This window comes from Falco biarmicus, chromosome 10 (assembly GCF_023638135.1).
Source record: "Falco biarmicus isolate bFalBia1 chromosome 10, bFalBia1.pri, whole genome shotgun sequence".
NCBI lineage: Eukaryota > Metazoa > Chordata > Aves > Falconiformes > Falconidae > Falco > Falco biarmicus.
The window spans coordinates 18,134,206-18,157,209 of record NC_079297.1 but is presented as its reverse complement, the minus strand read 5'-3'; the positions used below and the strand labels follow the sequence as shown (position 1 = coordinate 18,157,209).

Here is a 23,004-nt window from a genome sequence, read left to right as displayed (position 1 = left end):
GCTGGATTGTCATCTTGGTTGGTGAATCTTTGCGTGATGTTGCCATTGTTGTATTGGGTCAGTCATCTGCATCTGAACGTAATTTTTTAGTGCCCTGAAATGGTGCAGTCACCAATCTCTGGTAAACCTGGGGGTTAAAAGGCAGGCTGTCTTGTTATCTGTTGTATTACTTCAGCTCCAATTCAGTCTTCCCCTTCATTGCTCCTCGGGAAAAAAAAATAATCAGTTCACTTAGTGTAATTGTATTAGGTGAGATAAGGCACAGGCTTTTGTGTTGCTTCCTAGATAGAAATCGCTGTAACCTCATGATTTGTAATGTTATTTCCTCGGAATTGCTAGTGAGGGTTGCTCCCTTTACACAAACGCTGTCCTGCATGTTACTTGCAAACAGAACTGTGTCCCATTTCCAGTGGGAAAGGGAGTTGTCTGAAAGTCAGTTTGGATGAAGAAGATAGTCAAATGTGCGTGAAGCCTCTTAGGCCCTTTGCTTTAGTGACATAAGGAAGTTAACAAAGAGTCTCAAAAGTTCTGACTGTGGGATGTTCCTGTAAAAGCATGACTGTAAGAATATGGCTGGAATAGTGGCATCTGTGTTTCTATTTTGTTACTTCATTTTCTTATTGATTAAACACTCTTAACAATTCCATAATGCCAACTTTTCCTCCGAGCTTTGAGTCTCTGTACTGTTTAAGGCCTGAGTTCCAGATTCTTGTCCTCTTAAGAGCCTTTAAAAAATGGCAGCAAACAACAGAAGTCGCTGTACATTTGTGCTTCAGGTGCTACTTAGTTCTGAAACACGGTGACAGAATGCATTGTCAGGTGTTGAGGGAAGGTAAATACCATGGTAGCTTTGATTTTTTCAGTTCCTAATCCCAGTAATCACTTAAGTGGATGGAGGGAAGACCAGGTCATGTTCTGGTTTTCCTTTCTGACTGAGAAGAGTCTCATGAGGGAGCAATTGGACTTGTGGTGAAGAAAATTTCTGCTAATACTGTCTTGTCCAACTCTCACGTGACATTTCAGCACTGTGTAACACTGCTTCTGCTTTGCTCCTTACAGAAGGATTTGAACTGCAAGCTCTGTCAAATGGAAGTGCTCCCTAAAAGAAGGAGCAGTAAGTGAAGAATTATCAATGATGTCCAGACAAAGGTGTGTCTAGATCAGAGGATGTTTTTTTAAACCTTCTTGATTCTTTCCTTGCACGTAGATGCCTCTGGGTTTACACCTACTTACTGATGTATAGTGCTTGTCCTCTGCCAGTATGCGCTGGTCTTGTCCCATTGAGCTCAGTTTGTTCAAGGAGAGTGCATTTGGTGTAATTCACGTGCAGAGGGACCAGAAGGAAGGGAAATGGCTGGAAAAAAAGTTACTGGAGCATGTAATATGCTCCAGCAGCTAGCTCACATTTTAATTTTCTAAAAGCTACCTCTTCCTCACACATGTTGTCTCCTGGTCTCAACTGATGTAGTGCATACCATCTCAATCCCAGATTCCTGGGACGGGGCTGTATTTCTGACAAGGAAAGTGGTGTTATTTTTACTCCAGATCTTGGCTTAATTCATGAGTGTAGCTGAAAAGCAGGCTTGTGGTGTAGTGTTGACAACAAAATCAGTGGCTGCTTCAAAACAAATCTCAGTGGGCCACTCTGGTGAGGGTTATGCATGTGGGGAGGGGTATTATTGACAGCCGGTTGTGAGTCCTGGAGGTGCTGAAGTGTGTGGAGAGGGGTACGGTATAAGAAACAGCTATACCTGAGCTGGAGCATGAAGCTAAGGAGGTAAAGCTTGACTTCTGTCTATGCCGCGTGTGTTCAGAGGCAGTTTTGGGAGAGCTTCACATCTGGTCAGTTGTTGTGTTGCTGCACTAAGCTGGTGCTGTCAGGAAGTGGCTGCGGACTTCCCAGTGTGTTGGCTTTGCCTGCCAGTAGCTGCCCAGCCTGTGAGCCTGTGAACTGGTTGAGCTGTTCTTGAACTTGTCCTTTTTTCTGAGGGAAGGCAGCAGGCAGTGCTTTGAACTGCACAGCAGTGCTGTACCCTGCTCCTGCTCTGTGCCTCTAATTGACTTAAAAAGCTTTCCACATAACTTAAAAAGCACTAACTACTGTATTACACACTCCAAATACAAAAATTCCTGTCTAAATGCCAGTTTAGCTTCAGGCTCCTGCCATTTGCAACCAATTTATCTGGAGGGGAACTGGTGTTGAAGATCAGTGAACATTTCCGTTATTTCTGCTTCTAGACTCTGTATAAGGCTTCACTTGTTAGTAATTTGTGCATTCTGCTTCTGCTGTAGGTATTAGATTTGCTGGGATAAGAATGGAGAGCTGGAACTGCTGTCAAGATTTTATGTCGTTGCCTCGTACAGCAATTGGCTTGGTAAAGCTTTGGAAACTGAAGCATCTCCAACTTTATCCAGATGTATTTTTGTCCTTGGCTTGAGGGTTTTAAAATTGATCTCTTTATACAAGAGTTGATTCACTAGTCTGAAACAAATTTTGATACAAATTGTAGTTACAGAGTTGCTGTGTTGACATTTGGTGGTACATTTTACCAAGTAGAAGAGAGTCTAGCCGCAAACTGTTTCTTCTGTTTAAAGAAAAGGGTGTTCTGCCTGAGTTGCTGCTGTTTTTTCCTGTTGTCTGGAAGAGCTAGAATAACTCTCACAAAATCCCTGAGCTACCAGCCACTGCTGGGAGGAAACAGCTACCTCTTGTAGGCAGATGACTTTGCACTCTGCAAGCTGCCATCACATTTGCTTGCAAGAAAAGGGCTGTGGCAATGAGAAGGCTTTGATGCCTCTGAAAAGTGAGCCTTGCGTTACAATGCAGGCTGTCTTCACTGCAGCAAGCTTTTCGGGTGAGTTAGCCGAGCTAGCCCAAGAGTGAAGTGCAGTCCTAAGGGGTAAGCCATCTGAATTGGAGCTGTTGCTCTAAAAAGCAGAGATTACTGATTCAGTTCAGAAAACTCTACATGTGGGACTGAAAAACACTGAAGAAACTGGAGCTTTTTCCTCATTACAACTTTTATTTCATATAAATAATTCCTCTACATCAGATTTTTCGATTTTTCAGTCTTTTCTCTCACTGTAAAGAAGAAACAGCTAGCCACAGTTTTCTGAAAAATGGCAATCCAGGCACCAACCAAAGTGCATTCAAGCGAAGTGTTAATGAGCAGGAAAAAAATTACACTTAGAAACAGGCACTATCTGTACAGTCCCATCCCTGGAGCTTGGTACAGACTCAGTCCTTCCTAGGCATCACTGAATGCAAAGTTACTTGGATTTGTAGGAGAAAAAGGAGGGAATGTGGGAAAAGTGACAGTTTTCCTTTCAAAAAGGAGTCTAGGGCCATAAAATACAGCAACAACTGCAGCTGAGTTTTTTATCTCTACAACTAAGTGCTGGACCAGGGGCAATATAAAAGTTTGTTTACCTGGCTGTGTGCCTGACTGCTGCTGAGGTGCAACAAGCTCTTGATCTGAGACTGTATTTTGTGTGGACCATGAGGCAAGCCAGTTCCTGGTATTTGCTGGTAATGTCTCAGTCTGACTGGACCAAGATTGAGATCAGTCACCTGATGTACAAAATAATAATAAATTTTAAAAAAATAAACAATTGTAAGCAGGTTTTTGAGCCGGTCAGGTAAGGCATATCAGCCTTTAACAGTGATGGAGAATCTCCAGGACATGGAGCAGTTCTACAGTCTGGCTTCTTTTTTCTATCTGTTCTTTTTATCTGTGGGATAAGTCCAAATAAACCCAGTCTGGTCTTTGGTGGGATTAAGATGTTTCTGCTGATAAAACATGAAAGCTGCACACTCTGTTTCTTGATAATATCTGGTCTGATGCCAGTAAACTCCCCTGAATTTGGCACGTAGAGGAAATTCCCAGGCTTGTTCTTCATGAGATAGGTGCTGTAGATCTAAGTTATGTGGAAAACCAAAATGTTTATCTGTGCAAATATTAGTTTATTAAAACAGGATACAGTATTTCAGTCCACACGTGCCAACCTTATCACCAAGGCACTCTGCCATTTTGGTTAGTGAATGCGTCCTGCAATGAAATCCAATAAATCTCCACGCATATGTGTCTGCATGTATGTGTACTCCTGCACCAAGTTTTAGAGCAGCACTTCAAAACAGAGGTGAGATCCTCTTTGCTCAGTCATTCAGAATTCAGAAACTATGTTGTGTTATTCCTTGTGCCTGTCTTCTGCCACCTTAATTGGTAGCTGTCTTTCAGCTAGGTCCTGGTTTGCTGTGAATCTCTTAGCTGCTTGGGGAAGTCTGAGCAGCTGGGATTCTCGCACATTTATGCTTGTAAATGCTCATCCAGATCCTCGATTTGAAAGGTGTCTTTTAAGGCCAGGTCAAAATGTCTGCATGGCAGCTTCCAGAGGAACTGCTGCCCTCTTATTCAAGCACAAGGCTATGAAAGGCACAACCAGGAACTTTAAAACATTTGATAGGAAGCCTTAGACCTTCAGCTGCAATTTGGGCTGGGTCCTGCTGCCAACTCCTTTGTGCAGTGTGGTGGAGAAGGAAAATTATTGCATTTGTGCTGTCCTCCTCCTTGCCCTGCTTGGCACATAAAAGCTGCAAGCATCTCCAGCTACTGTAGATACTCCTGGCCCTATGAAGTGGGCACGGTGTTGTGCTGAGCTGCATACATACCTGCTCAGTCTAGCAGCCACCTCAGAAAAAAGCATGGGCTCCTAATGTGCTGACCTGGCCTCTGCTGCAACAGGAGGAAAGCAAGCTGGTAAAGGACAAGGTGCGGTAGTTGATGTGTGCTTGTCAAAAGCACCTGCACCCCACAGTGTCACTGGAGGACTCTCCATCCCCTTCGTGTCCCATGGCCCATGCAGCTACCATACGCTTCTGCCAGCACTTCAACCACATACAAACCTCTAGTACAAGAGCTGCCCTAAACACTACTTTTTCATCCAGCTACTGAACTACAATGTAACACCCCTCACCAGGTCTCCTATTGCTCTGCTGTGCCAGTCGCCTGCTCCCTGCCCAACAGCGACCGGGAGCTCGCACAGCCCCTGCCGTCCTCCCAGCACGTGCAGTCCCCTGCCAGCCTCTGTGGGAGGAAACGGGTGGTGTGCCTAGAAACTTAAATCTTAACTTTAAGCAGAATTAGTTATTAAATAAAATAAAGTGCATCCAGTAGACATTTCATGGGCTTGCCACACAGCTGCAATATAGGCAAAACAAATACAAAGGATAAGTGACCGTGTTTTCTTTGTAGGTTGGGAGTGTGTGTAGCCTTCCCTGTCCTTTGGCATATGGATAGGAAAGGGTGATGCCAAAACTGGGAGTGGGGGGTGTTGACGGGGGACCCCATGTGTTGCAAATGGGTGCTGAAGGGCACTGGGGAGGTGCTGAAAGATGATTTCATAGAAGGTAAAAGAGTGAGGACAAGCTTGTGCTCCTCTTCTCCTTTCATCCACCACCTTCAGCGTGTTAGCCTGTGAAACAAAAGCAGAAACAGCAGCGGGATTATCAGCCTTTAGGGAACTGCTGAGCAGTAAATTAAAAACGTCTGCTGAGTTTCAGCCTGACCTTCCTGCACGGCTGGGGCTGCTTGGGAGGTACCACTGCAGCGTAACCCAGATCCCTACATGCCACATCCAGTGGGAGCAACGTGCAGCTCTGTGGCCCAGGGGATGGACTGAATGTACCAGTCTCGATGAAATGCTCCCAGTCCTCCTCTGGGTTCGTTAAGACTACTTTAATCTCTTCTTTTGTCTCAAGGACTGTATGGTTTTGTGTGTGTTTGTGCAGCACCTGGAGCCACATGAGGAAGGGCTGATTTTGCACAGGGCTTTGTGGTCCTTTTCTGAAACCTTGCCTGGGGATGCAGCACTTGTGTTCGCCAAGTGTCACCTTTTCTGTAGTGAAAAACCTAACCTGTAAGTGGAGCCTGCTGTCCTGTAGCTGCCTGCAGACCCAGATATGTTGATTTTAATTGGGAAAGACAGACTTTTTTTTCCCCCCCTCTCCTTGTAGTTGCCAGATGCTTGGCTGCTGCTCAGAACTGCTGAGCTGGCATTTTCCCGCATCCATGTTTAAATCCACAGATCTGCCTTTTGCTGATGCAGATTTCAGCACCCAAAGCTCCCAAGAAAGCACAGAGAGGGGATATAAAAAGAAAAACTGATTAAATACCATGAATGCAGGAGAGGCGATAGTAAGCTTGGCTCGCATAAAAAGGAAACCTCTACAGGAATCATTCAAGGACACAGCCATGGATATCTAGTAAGGAACTGCACTGAAATCATACCTGAGGTACTGAAATAATTGGTGCTGAGAAGAGACTCTTAAGACTGTTGTGCTGGAGACATTTTTCATCGCCCTGTACATGTGCAACGGATGGGGTTGGCCACATCCTGCTGCTGAGGGGGTGCTTAGTGCTGCAGCAGCACATTTCTGGGATTTAACGCTACTGGGAAGGGCCAGGAAGCAGATTTTCAGAGTTGCTCTTGGTGGTCCACATATTGTAAAATAATCTGCTTTGAAAGTCAGAACTGACACCAGAGCTAGCTCTGTTTATTGTTAATCTCTTTTATTATTAATGTTTTCAAAAGTCTGATTGACAGCCCTGTGCTGTTATTGCCGGTAGACAATTCTCATTCCTGTTTTGCAGTATTATTGTTTCCATGCAGACACCTTCTTGCTGTGCATGAGCGAGTCCTTACAGCCAAGATACTGGTGGGCTTTAAAGTCATTACTTCTCTTAGTAATTAGACATAGTGATTAGCATTTCTCTCATTTCAAACTGTATCCTCTTTTCCATGCATAGCTCAAGGGCTGGTCGGAGATTTAGCAAGCTCCATGCTAGCGTGACTGTTGTCAGTCAGGGCTCAGGAGAGCGATGCGGCTGTGTGCTGCCTTTGACTGTGCCATCAGCAGCAAGGGGATGCAGTGCCAAATTCCCCTCCGTGTGTCACTGTCACATGGGAGGATTAATGCAGATCGCTGGTGGTCTATCTCAAAGGCTCCAGCTGCCTCACATTTCCCAGCCTGGCTGGATGTGGGACACCACTGGGATGACTTTCACAGCCAAGCCAACAACAGCCCGTTGTAGGACCTACTGGTTAAATCTCGTGTCATGGGGGTGGATGTACATGAAGTCCCTGAAGACTAAAGCTGAACGTAGCTGATGAAGTCTGGAAATTTGGCCCCTCTTCCTTCGTCTGAGATTAGTGCCATCCATCCTCTGCTTGGGTTGGAAGACATAATGTTGTTTGGTCTCTCCGGAAGCAGGCCCAGAGTTTCCAGAGACAATTTTGTTCTTAGTGGACCACTCAGACAGTCTCATGAAATACTGCAAGGCAGATTCAGGCATGACGTGTAAGGACCATCTGTTAGACATCATCATACCAGATTTTCTCACTTAGCTTTTTAAAAATGGAGATAGATATATATATATTTATCTGCTGTTCCCAAGTATACTGTAAGGCCAGAAAAAAAGATCAGTAAGATCATGAGGCATCTTCTGTCTAGCGCAAGGCCATTAGACATCCCTGAATTAATTCCCATTTGAATTAGAACTGATTATTTAAGGGGAAAAAAATCCTAATCCTGTCTAGATTTTCCACTGGTAGAAAAAATATCACTGCAACCCTTGATGAGCTTAAATATGTAAAGGCAGTCTTTGGTGGAGATTCCTTTTGGAGTGGTTTACGATATTGTCACTCTCTGTAGTCTGCCTGTTCCTTCTCAACAGCAGAGCTGGCAGAAAGGAAGATGGGGCTGTGCCGTGGCAGGGCAGGCCCTGATGTGGTACAACTAACTCCTTTTCATGTGGGGTTTACATTAAGAGGGTTAACACAGCGGGCTGAGGTATGGGCACGTGCTCCCTTCTGCCAGCTCTGTCATAACGGCAACAACTGCAGGCTACAAGAGCAGCTCCATTTTCAATGTTTAAAATGGCAACAGCTTGCCTGTCAGAGCCCTAAATTATGTTTAGACTTGTTAAGCTTGAGTAAATAGCCATAAGGAAGTACAGGTGCTCCAATGACTAGCTTTGGCCTGGGACTCTTGATGCACTAACAGCTTCTAATAGTTCCTTCTCTCCTCAAGTCACCCTGACAAACCAAAGAAGAGACAGAAGCTCTTGAAAAGTGCCAGAGAGCTTTAGGAGTCCAGAGCCTACATTTCCAGATGGGATGTATATGCTAGTTGTTCTGGGTGTCAGTGAAAGCATCTGCTTTGACAGTGGTCACCAACTTTTGACAGAAGCATACACAACTGTCATCAAATCCATCCTGTCGCTGTCAAAAGCACGACACCGGTACCTCATGCCTGCCAAAGCACGCTGGTCAGGCCAGCCTAGAAGATGATAAGAGTCCCTGCTTCAACCATGGCATGCTTCTAAGTCACCTGTCCTCTGACAGGGAGCAACCTTTTTCTGATTTTCCCATATTTATTCATGGGATGCTTCAATATATTGATTCTTGCACCAGCACTGTTTTCTGGCTTGAATGTTTCTCCTCCTCCATGGGTGTTCACTACTGCACTGTATTTACAGGGATCACAACTCCCATCACTTTCTGCCTTCATTTTGCTAGACTAAACAACCATTCCCTGAACATCCCTGGAGTCCTTCCCTGTGCCTCTTCAGTTCAAGTACATTTCTCTTGAACCATTCTGACATTAAAAAAAAATTCCCTGTGTTTTCCACTGTTAACAGTATTTTCCCATGTCGTGCCACGAGAAGGGCTTTCCATCACTCTAGAGGTATGAAGATAACTGTGCCAAGTCCTGTATTAAGCCATACCACTCCGTAATTCTGCATGAGGACTAAGCTTTCCACGTTGGTGGTACGTGGTACTAAGATGTGCTCTGGGAATTGGAAATGCCGACAGCATAATGGTGGGCTCCAGAAGGTGATGTGGACTGCAGGAAGGACCAGGGAGGCCGATGCTATTCAAGTCAAGCCCTTGAGACCTCACCCTGCCAATCCTAGGCCAACTTCCAAGACATAACAGCAGATGGCATCTTCTTGTCTCCTGAACCTTAATGAAACTGATATATTCTTTGGTAGCTCCATAAATGTATTGAGAAGTGTTGGTTTCTGCTTGTACTGCTTCCTGCACCAACCTTTAGCACTGGTTTACATCAGAAAGCTGACCTCTTCTGACCTCCTCAGTCCTGCAACACACAGGCCCTGCCTGCCCCACTCCTGTTTACGTCAGCCAGAGCGGCAAGGTCAGATCCCTGGAGCTGCTCTGGAAATCTACCCCCAGCTGCATTTTCTCTAAAGATGTTAAGATTAATTTTCTCAAGAGAATTCAGGGAAAAGCTTCTGTGGTTTTTGTGTATCGTTTACTTCTCTGGGACTTGTTGGACATTCTCCAGGGATTCCAGTCCTGCACTTCGGGTAAATATTTATTCCTTGTTATTTGAAGCAAAGGATAAAAGCCCCACCACACTCTCTGCACAGCATCTCCAACTGGTTTGAAGGTGCTGGCGATTTTTAGTGCCATAAATAGACATTAGCAGTGGAAGCTGTGAAACTCACAAGGGGGCTACTTACTGCAAGGAGCTGCTGTTCTGCAGAAATGGATGAGTAGCATCTGCAGTGGGGAGTGAGATCTGCAGATTAATGTGTGGGGGACACGGGCCCCACAAAGCCCAGGAGCACAGCAGGTGGAGAGCACATTGTTATCACTGATCACTGATGTTTACTGCTGCTACAGGTTATCTGCTGTGCTTTGCGACGTTGTGAGGTCCGTGAACAGAGGGCATGTCCCTGGCATCACATGAAGTGACCTGGTACAGGATTTTCTACTGGATGGGAATTCCACAATATAAACTTTTCAACGGTATGATATTTTTACAATCCTTTCAGGGTTGATAGGTTGTATTTTGCAAAATCATACCATCTGTTTCAACACTGATTTTCCAAAAATTGCACAGTATCAAAACTGAATCACCAGTATTTAAAAACATAACATTAAAATTTTCTGTTTAGAAAAGGTTTAACAAGGACTCCAGTTTGGGCTTTATGAAATATGAGATGTTGAAGCAGACACATTTCTGGTACATGCATGGCATTTGTCAAATCTGTATTTTTCACTGAAAAAAACCCCTATCTCACTGGTAAGTTACCTGCTACCTCCTAGCAGGAAATCATTAACCAGTCTTGATAACCCATGACAACAGATTCCTCCAGATGCTTCTCCTTAAGGCTAGTCATATTGCATGTAGGTCTGGTTTACATTAATCATCTTCCTTTTTCTCTACAAAGTCTCTGTCCTCCAAGACAGTAGCCATCCAGATTATAATTTGGGTTCTTGGCACAGGCTTTGCTCATGTATTCTACCAGGTGCTTCAGGTCATTCCTTGGTGTAATGTCCACTGGGTACGTGGACACAGAACACAGTAAAGATTTCCAGCTGACCTGGATTTACCAAAACAGAGCTGCTCGGTACCTCCTGGAGGTTTGCAGAACAACAACCCATTTACCTTGCCACATAAAGCCCTTCATCAAACAAAAGAATTTGTGATACCATTGCTCACACGCCACAGGGTGAAAGACACCCCCTTCTTCCCCTGCTGCAGTGGGATAACACCGTAATTGTGTTGGCCTGATGTCAGATCAATACAGTTAGGCACGGACACCTGCAATTCAGTGTAAGCATCAGCTGTTAAAAAATATACATGAGGCACCAGCCCACAGCCTCTTAACTGGATTCTGGGCTATTCACTGAGGACTAGCTGTTCCTTAAAGATTATACTCAAGTGGTGAGAGGAAGCAAATAATTAAGGCAGTTTGGGCACCTGAATTCATGGTACTAGGCACAAACAGAATAAATAAACTCTTAATTTTGCATTCTAACAAAAAGTGCAGCTCTTCATTTAATGCTTGATCTTACTGCTCTTTCAGCTTCTTGAATGATGCTCTTTTCCCAGTTCTTGCTAAAGCTTGCTCTGCTGGATAATGCTGTGCTTTTATTAGATAGGCTGAAAAAGGCAGAATCATCAGCCTGCCACATGGTTACATTCGTGATGGGACTCAGCTGATGTAGCAATGTTTCCCTTGAGCACAGCCACACCTATTAAGTCCCTCTGGGGGCCACCCGCAGTGGCTTTGCTGAATGCAGGTTTCCTACAGGTTGCATTTTGGGCAATCCTTTACCTAAAGCATCAGCTGCAGGCATCAGGCTCAATAAGCAAAAAAAAAAAAAAAAACCCAAACCAAAAACCCAAGTAGAAAATCCCACCAAAGATTCAAACATCCCGCAAATGGGGGCAATCCTAAGGGATCTGGTTCCAAAGAATTCCTGTGAAGTAACACTTCAGGGAGAATTACATGAAAATAAAGTAGAGCTTTGCAGCTTTTTATACATACTGTGGTCTAAAACTAATCTGTCTGTAGAGCACTGGGAAACAGAAGCCAAGGGAGAAGGGAAGTGACTGTTACCAGCCGGTGGTTATTTATGACTGCCATCTGTGTCATTGTGCAGCCTGTCATGTTGATTTGGGAACTTCAAAGCAACGGCAGGAATAGACACGAGACCTTTTCACTCCAAAGACACTGACAACTTAACCTACTTGAGCCAAATGAGCTATTGCTTTTTTGGTGGTTGTTGTTGTCATTGTTGCTATTTTGTTGCTCCTAGGAGCCCTGCTGTCAAGCCATGCAGATGAACTGTTCTCGTTGTGCTGAGCTAGTGCTAGAGAAATCCAGGTCTTGCTTTTTTTTTTTTTTTTTTTGTCTGCCAAGGGATGTTCCTGACAAATTGGACACAGGGAGCAGACAGCTAAAGACAGGCCCTTCTGTCTTCCTCTTGGCTTTTCTCCCCACTACTGATAGATAAATCATGGCAGAATTCACCCTGTCTGCAAGTGATCTTGTTTGGGAAAGCCAACCCTGATAGTGGCATGTCACTGGTGCAAAGGGAGAGGTCAAATTGCTTTGTGCTGACTTCAGCAGATAGGAGGTGACGTTGATGCCCTAGAACATCATTAAAGACTAACAGGCAAGCAGCACTCATGCACTCGTTCTCTAAATGCTCTTGCAGCTGACGGAATGAAAAAAAAACCCAAACCAAAAACCTGGAGAAATCTATTGCTGGGATGGGGAAACACAGAAACTGTGGCACTGGCTCACCCTGGTACCTCCATGGGTGGTGAGAAAGCCAGAGGCTTCAGTGGAAAGTGAAGAAACGTTCAAATGAAACAACCACAGACCAGTGTGCTCAGAGAGGACTAAAGGAATGAAAATGCATTCTCTCAGTTTAAAATTTGATGTAGCTGTGTTGCTTCCTGTGATCCTAACACAGATCTGACACTCTAAAGGCCCTAACACTCTAAAGCACTGACACTTTAAAGGCCCTCACCCCAAGTGACCTGCCATCCATATACTGCACAGGGTTCCTCTGAAACTGGAAGCATCTCCTAAAATAAATTACAGGAAAGAGCAAGAAAAGGAAGTATTTTGCTTTAATTCATCTGCCTCAAAAGGTGGTACCTGATGCTGAGTGCATAGTTCAGGCACACCTAGAAACTCATCTTAACCTATTTGGGAAAGAGAGGAAAGTGAGGCAGGAATACACGCTCTTGTGGGGGCACACTTAGGCAAGGGAAAGTTTCAGCTAGGAAGTACATGGGAAGGCAGGCAGAATGAAATGGCAGTGGGTAACTGGGACACCAGTTAACCCCTCATTTTCCCCTGGCATCACTACACTTGGTGTTTCCCAAGTAATAAATATTTTCAGAGAGCAATACTAGTCTCAAGTTCCAGCTTAGCCAAGCAGACATGCGAGTTCTTAAGTGCAAACACCAGGTTAAGTCACCTTCTTTTCTCTAAGACATAAAGGTATGTTTATAATTAAGCCTGCTGTAATGAGTTCAGTGAGGAGTGATGGAGTAAAGAGCCATGCTGAAGTGAACTCAGGGCCCTACTACCAAACCATAGGAATCTCCATTGCTGAGATGAAAATGGACTATTTATTGTTTCTTCTTAGCTAGTGTCTAATTAAAGTTATCCTGAGTGAGAAAAGTAGTCATCAGTTCCTTCATCCTCTACTTTGGGGGGATTTTTGGTAGGCTGGAGAGGCATGGCCTGGACAGTAAACTCCCGCTACGTGCATCCAGGTGTCTTTAACATTTTCCTAAATGCTATTGGAATTCATTTCCCTCACTTGAAGGAATTTTAGTTCAAACACAGACCTAGCTCCTGCTGGTTCTTAGTGTTTTGTCTTTTTTTAAACAGCTGTAACGCTTGCGCTTCTCCATGCCTTTTGTATAGTATTGGATTATAGTGAAAGTCTTTGTTAGCAGCTTAACCACTTCATCCCTAAGCTCATTTGTACCTCTGGGATGAATACTAAGCAATACCCGGTGACAAGCTGCTGGGTCGGGGTCTGAAGAAAAGCCTGCTGGAATCAGGGAAAGGCACTTGGTGGGGGGGATCTGCCTGCCTCGCTTTGAGCAGCTAATTGCCTGAAGTGCCTACTTATGGAATATAGCTGCTGCCTTTCTACTTAAAGGATAGAGCCAGGCGCAGCCTGAGAACAATTCTGGTGTTAGCAAGAGCTGGATTGCATTCTGGAAGTGCTCATCTCTCTTCTTTGAAGCAAAACAAAGCCCAGATCTTAAGTTAGGTGCCTGTGAGCTCAGCCTGAGTTAGGTGGGGTGAATTGCAACCTTACTGCCTAACCTGGTAATAGAATCACATCCTGACTTACTGGTCCGATTCAGCACCTGTGGGTATGATACCCTGATCTGTGCATGACATTGCCTGGAAAAAACACATCTTGCCAAGGTAGCTGCCAAAGAGCCCCTACACTCTCTCCTTGCCTCTTCCCCCTAATTTCTACATTACTTTTCTGCCTGTCATACTTTGGTGTTTCTCTTGGCTTTTCTTGTTCTGCATTTACCCCGCTGGAAGAAACTTCTTTGCTTGCATAAAACCTGGAGCATTGCTATGTAACCAGATCTGTTCTTCCTCCTTTAGGTTTGGTTCATAAACCTTTTTTACGGGAACCACCTCACCCTTTGTATTTATAACTGCCTTGCACATTAGTGTTACCACATGTGTAAGCCAAAGTGTAGCATTCACAGATCTTGTACTGTGAAGAGAACCCCACATGCAGCCCACCTTCTTCAAACTACTGTCCACGATGTGGGTTTCTATAGCTTTGCAAGTGTTTTGGGAAAGGGACCATGCTGACCTCAAGTTACTGTAGTTGTGATCACCCCAGAGACAGAAATAAATTCATCCGGCTATCCTTTCTGAGAGTTATCCCTTCCCAGGAACAGTTTCAGTTTGTGCCCTGACTAATGCTTGTCATCAGCCAGACTCAGCAGCCCAGTCTTCTGTCCAAATTTTCCTGTCTAACTTCCCATTGCTTCCCTGACCAGTCCAGGACAGCTCTTTGGGATACACAGATTTAGACTACCTGAGGGATCCATGTAATTATTAATGAACATTTCTGGATAGTTATCTGGTATGATGCATTATGGTCACAGAAGACGCAGTCGTGGACCTGTACTATGGCTGACTGTGTTAATGGGATAACAAACACACCACAAGGAGTGGGGTCAGGAACTCACCTTCTGTCTCAGGCAAACCAGTGCAATCTTTGCTAGTTGAGAGTGTCCCCACTGTCCTTGTCCTTGCAATCCTCGGCCTGGTCCCCTTCCCTGGGCTGTGATTTTGCTGTGTCCTGCTTGGACAAAACAGTCTTGTCAGAGTTGGCTTTCCTTGGGGGCAAAGGCTCTCCTCTGTGTTCAGTGCCTTCAGCATCTTCACCTCCTTTCAGTGCAAGTGTCTGCCCCTGAAGGGCAGTATTATGGGTTGCTTCCTCCCCTCTTGTTTTCACCAGCTGTCCTTGACTTGCATCCAGTCTGTCTCCTCCTACTGTGTCCAGCTTTCCTCCATGACTGTTTGAAGAGCCCTCAGTGGACTCCTGCTCTGAAGCTGTGTTTTTCTCTAAGCCAGCTCCATCTAAATTCGCTCCCATGGGCAATGACAAGGTCTCCTCACTGCCACGCCTGGTGGCCTGCACAGTGCTTGGAGGGCTGCTCTGTGAAGCAGTGCTGTCAGTGCTCTCCTTCTCCTGGCAGATGTCAGAAGTGCCAGGTTTCCCATTGGCATCTTCCACAACGCCTTCCTTACTTGGCTTGGGCCCTGGCTCCGAGTCACCTGTGCTGGCTGCAGGTGCCTCCATGCTGAAGCTCTTCATGCCTCTCCGCTCCTCCTTCTGGCCATTGTGGGCAGACTGGACCTTTCCACCTCGTAGCCTTTGTGATGAGGAGGCCCCATGATCTTGGAGGCTTGGCTGTTTCACCTTCTCCTCCAGTTCAGCTGTGCAGTTCGCTTCCACCCCATCCTCACCTCTGTTCTTCCGCTTGTCCATACCAAGGCTCCTCTGAGAAAAGAAGGAGATACTCAGTTCAGCTTATTGGAATATCAATATATGGTATTCCCTGTCTATAATGGTACTCAAAACTTGAGGAAAAATTTGCCAAGGCCATTAAACAATGAAAAAAGCTGTAAGTGGAGAAGATAAGTGTTCAGGGACAAGAATAAGTGGAGTGGTTGTGCTGACAAAGGGTCAATGCAAGAAGTGAAGCTGCTCTCACATCATGCCACCTGGAGAGTGTAATGAGGGTACATTTACCCCAACATAGAGGTGTCCCAGCTCTGCAGTGGCTGAGAGCCTTCAACTTTCCTGATAATGCATGTTTTGAGAAAACAGCCAGCCTTGAACTCATGAACTCACCTGGCTGTCAAGGTCATCCTTCAGAAAAGATATGTCCTCGCCTTCTTTTGCATCCCATCTGTCAAGAAAAAAAAATATCAGAATTTAGGCTTTCAGGTTCTTATATAGCAAACCCACTCTCCCTGCCTGACACCTGGATAGGAATTTCTGCCAGGCCATACATTCCTTGTCTGAGCTCGCTGACCAGGCAATGAGAGATAAAGGTGGCAGACATGACTAGTCCAGTTCCTTTCAGCATCTGTAAAGCACACAGCCCATCCACCAGAGACACTCATCTGAGATAGCTAAATCTTAATGAACTGGTTGTTATAATTCTAAATGTAGTGAAAACATAAAATCCAATTGCCAGAACAGACAATTGTCCCTAGACTAATAAGATACACAGTTTGTTTATGCTGATGTCTGCCATAGTCTTGTCCTGCTTGTCTGAGAGTGCCCAAGTGTCCCAAATCTCCACAACAGCAGACATGGAGGCAAACACTCAAGGATAAATTTGCTTTGAAGTAGCCTGGGAGATTGGAGATGTGGAGATGTGCAAGCAGACTGCAAGAATAGCCATAAGGATTAGACTGAAGGTCCCCCTAGCCCAGGCTCTCTTCCCCTCTCAGCACCACTAGCAGATGCTTAGGGTAGAGTTTGGAAAGAGCGCAAGCATGTTGGTACCTCCCCTGTACCCTACCCAGCTTCCAGAAACGTGCAGCTCTGGGATTTCCTGAGCCTAAGATGGTATCTCTGGGTTGAGTCATGCTTAGCAGACAGTCTCTTCCAAGGATTTGTGTAAGTGCATTTTGACCCCATAGTAAATTCCCAGCAGCTACAACATCCTATGCCAAAGAGAGCCACAGCTTAGTTAAAGGCTGCAGGACAAACTGCTTTCTTTTGCTTGTTTGAATTTGATAAGGTGAATATAAATCCGAATCTGGCCATGCAGTGCTACTGGGCAGGGAATGGGTCTTAGTAACCCTTACCTTATATGTCTCCCTGGCAAGTTACATCACACACACACAACCAGTTTTTATATATATACACACATATTTCTCCCTGCCCTATAAACACATCATCTGCAAAGGTGTGTGAGATTAAATTCTTCTCTAGATAGACTCAGCTGGACTTACTGGTCTCTTCGTTCAACAGATTTGGACCAAGATACAAAAATGAAAACACATATTTAGATGACTGCAGAGTCAGGCATTTCCAGAGGCAAATGTGTTACAGTGATCCCATGTGCCCTTGTGAAACTTGTGTGGGAATTACCATCACGGGCTCCACTATACAATCACACTAAGCTGCTCCACGCTGTCTTTTTATCTAGCAAAGTCCTTAGGGCAGAAGTGAGTTGCATTTGCAAGCACCTCAAGGTGCTCTACAGAGCTTAGAGCTGGATGCAGTGTCCTTAATAAGCCAGAGGGCAAAGCAGCTTGGAGCAGTCCTACAGGGCTTAGAGCCAGACCCAGCACCCAAACCACAGCCAGTGAGTCCTTGCCCTGAACACAAAGTAGGTCCCTGCTGCGGTGCCAGCTCAAGCTGCAAAAGGTCCCCCTTTATTGGAAGCAGCCCCCACCACGGGGATTGTGTTTTCAGTGGTGCCCTGCAAAAGCTCTGAAAGTCAGGCTGTAGGGGTAGAGCTCCTCACACATGGTCAACCGTGTTAAATTTCAGCGTGGGCTGCCCTCATGATCAGTTCCCTTCTGCACTCAGCATTGATGCAGGTGGGGCTGATGTCTGCTTTCCCCAGACAGGTACCCTAAACAGAGGAATGACTTGCTGATTGCAGGTTTCTGCCTCTCCCTACTCTATCTACTCTACTGCTGCATGGCTCCTGCAGAGCCATCCCAGAACAGGCCACTTCCACAAGTCTAAAGATAGGCAAAACTAGCTAGACAGCAATTTTGAAATATTCAGCATCTCTGCCTCACATCTTCCTCTTCCCCATCGTTACCGCTAAAACACCAGAGTGTGTTATTAATCACTAACATGCAATGAAAATACTCAGTGCATTCCCTAGCATGGCTGCTGCTATCCATGATAGGTGCTTGGGATATGGGAACTTGGCTCCAAACTCTTTACAGGGTGAGGTGCTGCTGGAAGTCACCACCAGATGCTCTAAATGGGTCTCACCACTGCTATTGGGTTGCTTGGACTTAAATGGGAGAGGATTCTCTGAAAAGGTAAGGAATATTCAGCACCCCAAAGGCTCTCTGAGCTGAGGTTTGAAAGGAGAGAAAAAGCTTCAGGAATGTTCTTCCCAAAAAGAAGCAGTAGAGCAAAGGATGCTCTTTGAGCTTCAGAGACAAGATTACATGGCCAGAGAGTCACAGGATCCCTTCTAGATCAACAGAGGACTCAGAAGATGCAATGAAGAGATCAGAAAAAATAAAGTCCATGAGGTGGGATGGGGGGGCAGAAAGAGAGCTATTCTATAGTGATTCTGGCAGGATGGAGCAGCTGGATGGTGCTGAGGGAGGTGTCCATGCTGCAGCAGAACAATGTTTGGATTCCTCATTTCCCCCAATTTTCCTGGGTCTACAGGTAAAGGTGAGGATTTGGTGGCATGGCTCCATGTTTCAGCTACTCATATCAGTAGAGATTAACATACTTCTTTGTAGTTTCAAATGAACCATGATTTCCCATCCTAGTAGTTGATAAATGTGAAGTACAGCAAACAAGAATGAAAAAACGTATATTGAGACACCTTCTAGCCCCGTTTCTAATGCATGATGTTCAGGAAGGAGTACCATGTATTTTTCCACTGTGAGATAAAATGAGAAATAATAAAAAGAACAAGAACAAAGAATGTCTCTGCAGAGACAACAGTATGTAAGATTTTGTAATTTCATCATCAAGAGAATTTAGGCATCTAAACAAGATTCTAGCACCAGCCATTTTGGGGCCTTAAAGCCTTTAAATGGATACGAAATATCCTGATTGAACCTGGCAGCCCTGGAGGCACAAACATGTACTGGAAAACATACCATCTCAGTTTGTTGTGAGGAAAGGAATCAGGCTGTGGAAGCCCATGACAAGCCAGGCATCCTCTCTCCAACACATCCCCCCTGCAATACATCCTCTGGGCCTCCTGACACAAGGTGCTAAACCTCGCTGTGTCATCTGGCTAGCTGACCTGCCCCCCTCCCCAGATACAGAACACATCCCAGAAACTATTTTCACTTTGAACTGGCTGACATTGCTGGTGTGCTTTGACTCCAATATGCTTCAAGCAGGCATGTCCAAGGCACAAGGGATCTTAAGTCTGCTGGACCCACCGCATAAATGTCCTGCCAATGGGGGGAGGTAAGAAAAGCAAGGGAATAAAACTATATTATTTCAGCAGGTAGGAGTGTGGATACCCTGATATAGCCCTACTCAAGCTGTCCCAACCGCTGGCAGAGAGGAGTCTGCTATCCAAGCTCTGGAGCAGAAGAGGCAAACAGAGACCACTGCAGGAAGAGACTCTTGAGAGCCGCTAATGAGGTACAGCTCAATGAGATGTCATCAAACAGCACTCCAAGCTGGTCAGTCAGAGGCTCTGAGACAGTGTGCAAAACATTAAATCCCAGCCCAATATTATTTCTTTGAACTTCTGCCATAAGACATCTAGCCAAGGCATTCCTTCTGGGCATGGCTCTGAGAGCTCAGCACAGAAGGAAAAAGAAATGGCTTCAGACCTTGTTATGATTTCTGGAAACCACCCAGTATCTGCCTGTCACCGGCACACTTTGGGGCCTAAGTCAGCCTTTGCCAAGGAGGAGGAGAGATGGAGATAGGGGAGTGGGTGGGTTCTCATCCCTTCCCCTGGGTCTAACCAGGGCAGAGATGGAGCCCAAGGCAGGACCTGAGCACAGGCGTCTGACCCATCAGCCGTGACATGGAGGCAGCAGATCATAGCATGATCCATCCGCCTGTTCTGCCTATAAAAGGGAAGCAACAAACTCATTTTCCATTCCACGAAGCCACTCAAAATCAACACTGCTCTTTCGTTTACAGCCTACTGACAGCACACATTTAACCAGCCATAAGCATCTAAATTGTACAGCTAAAATGTCCACAGAGCAGAACAGAATGACTGTATTAGGATTCAGATCAAACACTGGAAAAGAGGAGGTTTATCATGCCATCAGGTCCTTCTAACATCATTATTTTCTGAAGTCTTTCCTTCTATTTTCCTGCTTGGGAGGAAGGACAGGGGTGGGCCACATCTGGATAAGCTAACTCACTGCTCCCACACCTTATACACCTGATCATCCCTGAAGGGCCCTGAGACACATCCCGGGTCTCATGGTGAGTCAAAGCGGGCATAACCAACAGTTGAAGGCATGACCAGAATAAACCAGATGCACCACCACATGAACCTCCCAGGGAAACCTCCTCTGCACCTTCCCACCTCCCCAGGCCCTGGAGTGCAAGGAAATAAAAGACTCCAGCAGGAAGGAGAGAGAAAGGAAGAAAATTATGTTTGCAGTGGGTATAACTCACTCCCAGCAAACACTAACAGAAACCATGAGCTGCTGCTTCTGTGCAATTTCTTCCAGCCCTTAGGAGCACTGAACATCTCTCCCACAAGAAGACACAACCTGCTCTGTGGCAATAAGGTGTCCCGTGGACCCTTCTCAAAGCAGAGGGAATGGCACTAGATGCGTGTTTTAAAGGAACGGATGGATCAAAGTCCAAAGGGAAGGTGTCTCAGGAAACAGTGTTCTCTGATTAGCTTGGAGGCGACTTAGACAACTGATAACAAATCATTTAAGTTCAGAGGGAAGTAGAGACAGCAATGCTGCATCAGTAGCCTTCCCCCTGAATCCAGTTTAGCCCTAAACTGGTGTGTGATTCTAGGAAAGCTGTATTCTGTAAGAAGTGCTATCTTTCAGAAAGGCTGATGATCTCAAGTCACGTCATTTGTGGCTGTTTAAAATCTTACAGCCAGTGTGGTGGTAGTAGTGTCTGCCCGACAGCTACCTGTGCTTTAATTTCTTATATAGTATCAGGTGGGTGTATTTTTTTCCTCCAGTTTCTCTCCTCCAGTGCATCTGTTGAAGTAACTCCTGTGCACAAATTTTCTTTTGATGTCTCTCTCTGTCTACTTTCCTGTCCCCAGTTTTTAATTCTTCCCTCAAAGCCTTGTAGCCTGTCCCTTTTTAAATTTTATTATCTCCCTTTGTTCAGCTCCCTGTCCCTGTTTTGTAATTCCTCCCTCTCTGCCCTGTAGCCCGTCACTTTTTAGATGTTATTTCTGCCTCTCTCTCTGGCCAGCTCCCTGACCTCCTTTTTCTTATCACAAATAGCCAAATTTCAGTGGCAAACCTCAGAAGCGGAACCACGCTTAATCCTGAGGGTAGTTGTTGAGGTCTGGGAGGTTGGTTTGGCCCTGATGGGTTGGCATCTTCAGGTGGGGCAGAACTGTGTACAATCACTGCATCTTTCATAGTTTTGACAGCAACATTCAGCCTGCAGTCTGAAGCCTTCTAAGGTATTTACAGAAAGTAACAACATAAAGCAAATCTATTGGCATGCCCATCCTGCACATCCCCTGGGAACTCCTGTAATTCCCTGATGCAGCAGTCAGTGGCTAAGGGAGAGCAAGCATGAGCATAGCTCATGAACTTTTCTTTCCCAAATACATTTTATTGGGGATGGAGCTGAAGAATGGAAAGGGGTGAAATGTAACTTACAAACAAAGCCAACTTGATTATTTGCATGCTGTTGATCCTATTCTTCATCAATTTCTCAGAACTAAATTTAATTTTAAAAAGTATGATTAACTAACAGACCTTAGGAAGACAGAAGATAACCCATTTTTATGCTGTAAATAGATTCCCAGTCCACAGCATAACTAGCTGAGAGTTATGGCTGCTCAGGTGAATTTCCTCAAAGCACAGCCAGTGGGAACAGAAGTGACATTGTAAGATCTTCAGAGTTAATACAGTGCCAGGCTTCATATTAGACCTACCACTGTCCTGACACAGCAGAATCCTGCCCACACAGACCCTGCCTAACACTCTTCATTTCAGCCAAGTAATGGCTGACCTCCAACTAACTAATTTCTTCTGGGAAATGCTGTGATACCCCTATGAAGCCCATACCTGTTTATGCATCTGTTTAACTGCATGGTCATAACTGACCTGGATGGTTGAGGAATGTTAATATTAAATGCTGCTGGAATGGTTTTGCATCTGGATAAATGAAGACGCCTGGGGTATGTAATCAACTCTTCACCCTTTTGTTGCCCACTAAAGGGCATGGCAGTGCTGTGAAGGCGTTCATTCCTACTAAACCGTCGGTGTGGCTCCAGGAAACTGGAGACTGCACTGAAACTTAATTATGGTGAGCAGTAGGGAAGTGGGGCCCCTGGGAGGATGTGGGCAAACCTGTAAAATGAACTTAGCCTTGCTGATACTCCAAAATTACTTCTGTGCAAATTATTATATTGCTGTGTGCTGCCAACAGCTGGCAGGAGCAGGCCACTTCTCTCCTCACCAGGTTAGGGATCTTTAAGTAGAGTTGTTTAAGAAGAAAAGACATTTGTACCACAGTATTAATTCTAATAACTATTGGTTCAGTTGGGAATTATCTTTGGAGGCTGCCCTTCTGTATCAGTGGTGCCTGGAAGTCAGATTACGATGTGTTCAAAAGCTTGCTGAGGCATGCGCCAGTGCTACCCAAATCTGGTCACAGAGTAATCCTGACCCCCTGCGCTGTTCTGCAGGGAGTTGATGCAGCGGGTCAGTAAAGCGATGATGCACCCCACAAGTACCACAAACCCCACTAAGTAAAGTCCTGCCAAACATGGTCCCAGCTAAATGGGACTCATCTAAACAACTGCTGTTGTGAAACAACATCTTTTTGTGTCTGTCCCTCTTCACAATTAGGCAAGGAATGAGACCTGAACATGCATATCACACCCAGTACCTGCTGCCAGTCTCCTTACCTTCTGGCTCTGCCGGTCAGTCTGTCCTTTCCTTTGGCTCGGCTGCTCACAGCAGGTACTGCTTTCAGAGCAGGATCGCTCACATTCACTCCATGCTGTCCTCCACCTAGAAGACAGGTTGGAAATGCCATCCAAGAGCAGGCAGAATCAGCTGACGGACCACTGAAGGGGCCAACATTCCCATATCACTGAAAAGTACCTCTGGAGGCAGAAGTCTCTGAAGCTGTATACATACCATACACATATTTTCTAAAGTAATAGATATAAATTGAGAATTTAGGGGTGTTTTTTTCTGCATTTCTTATTTCAAATTCCAATTATAACTTTAAATCTTGTTT

General features: G+C 45.3%; 1 protein-coding gene across 2 annotated transcripts in view; it reads right to left on the bottom strand.

Annotated features, from left to right (window-relative positions):
* Window positions 1-1,156: 1,156 nt before the first annotated feature.
* The window catches only part of CCDC9B (coiled-coil domain containing 9B), a 55,774-nt gene continuing 33,926 nt past the window's right edge, over window positions 1,157-23,004 (bottom strand). For both annotated transcript variants that reach the window (XM_056354468.1, XM_056354467.1), the window contains 4 exons: window positions 22,667-22,772; window positions 15,745-15,802; window positions 14,573-15,390; window positions 1,157-5,472 (listed from right to left, as the gene is read on the bottom strand). In XM_056354468.1, the coding sequence (XP_056210443.1) occupies window positions 14,605-15,390; window positions 15,745-15,802; window positions 22,667-22,772 (950 nt within the window). In that variant the 3' untranslated portion in view covers window positions 1,157-5,472; window positions 14,573-14,604. The remainder of the gene's footprint in view (window positions 5,473-14,572; window positions 15,391-15,744; window positions 15,803-22,666; window positions 22,773-23,004) is intronic.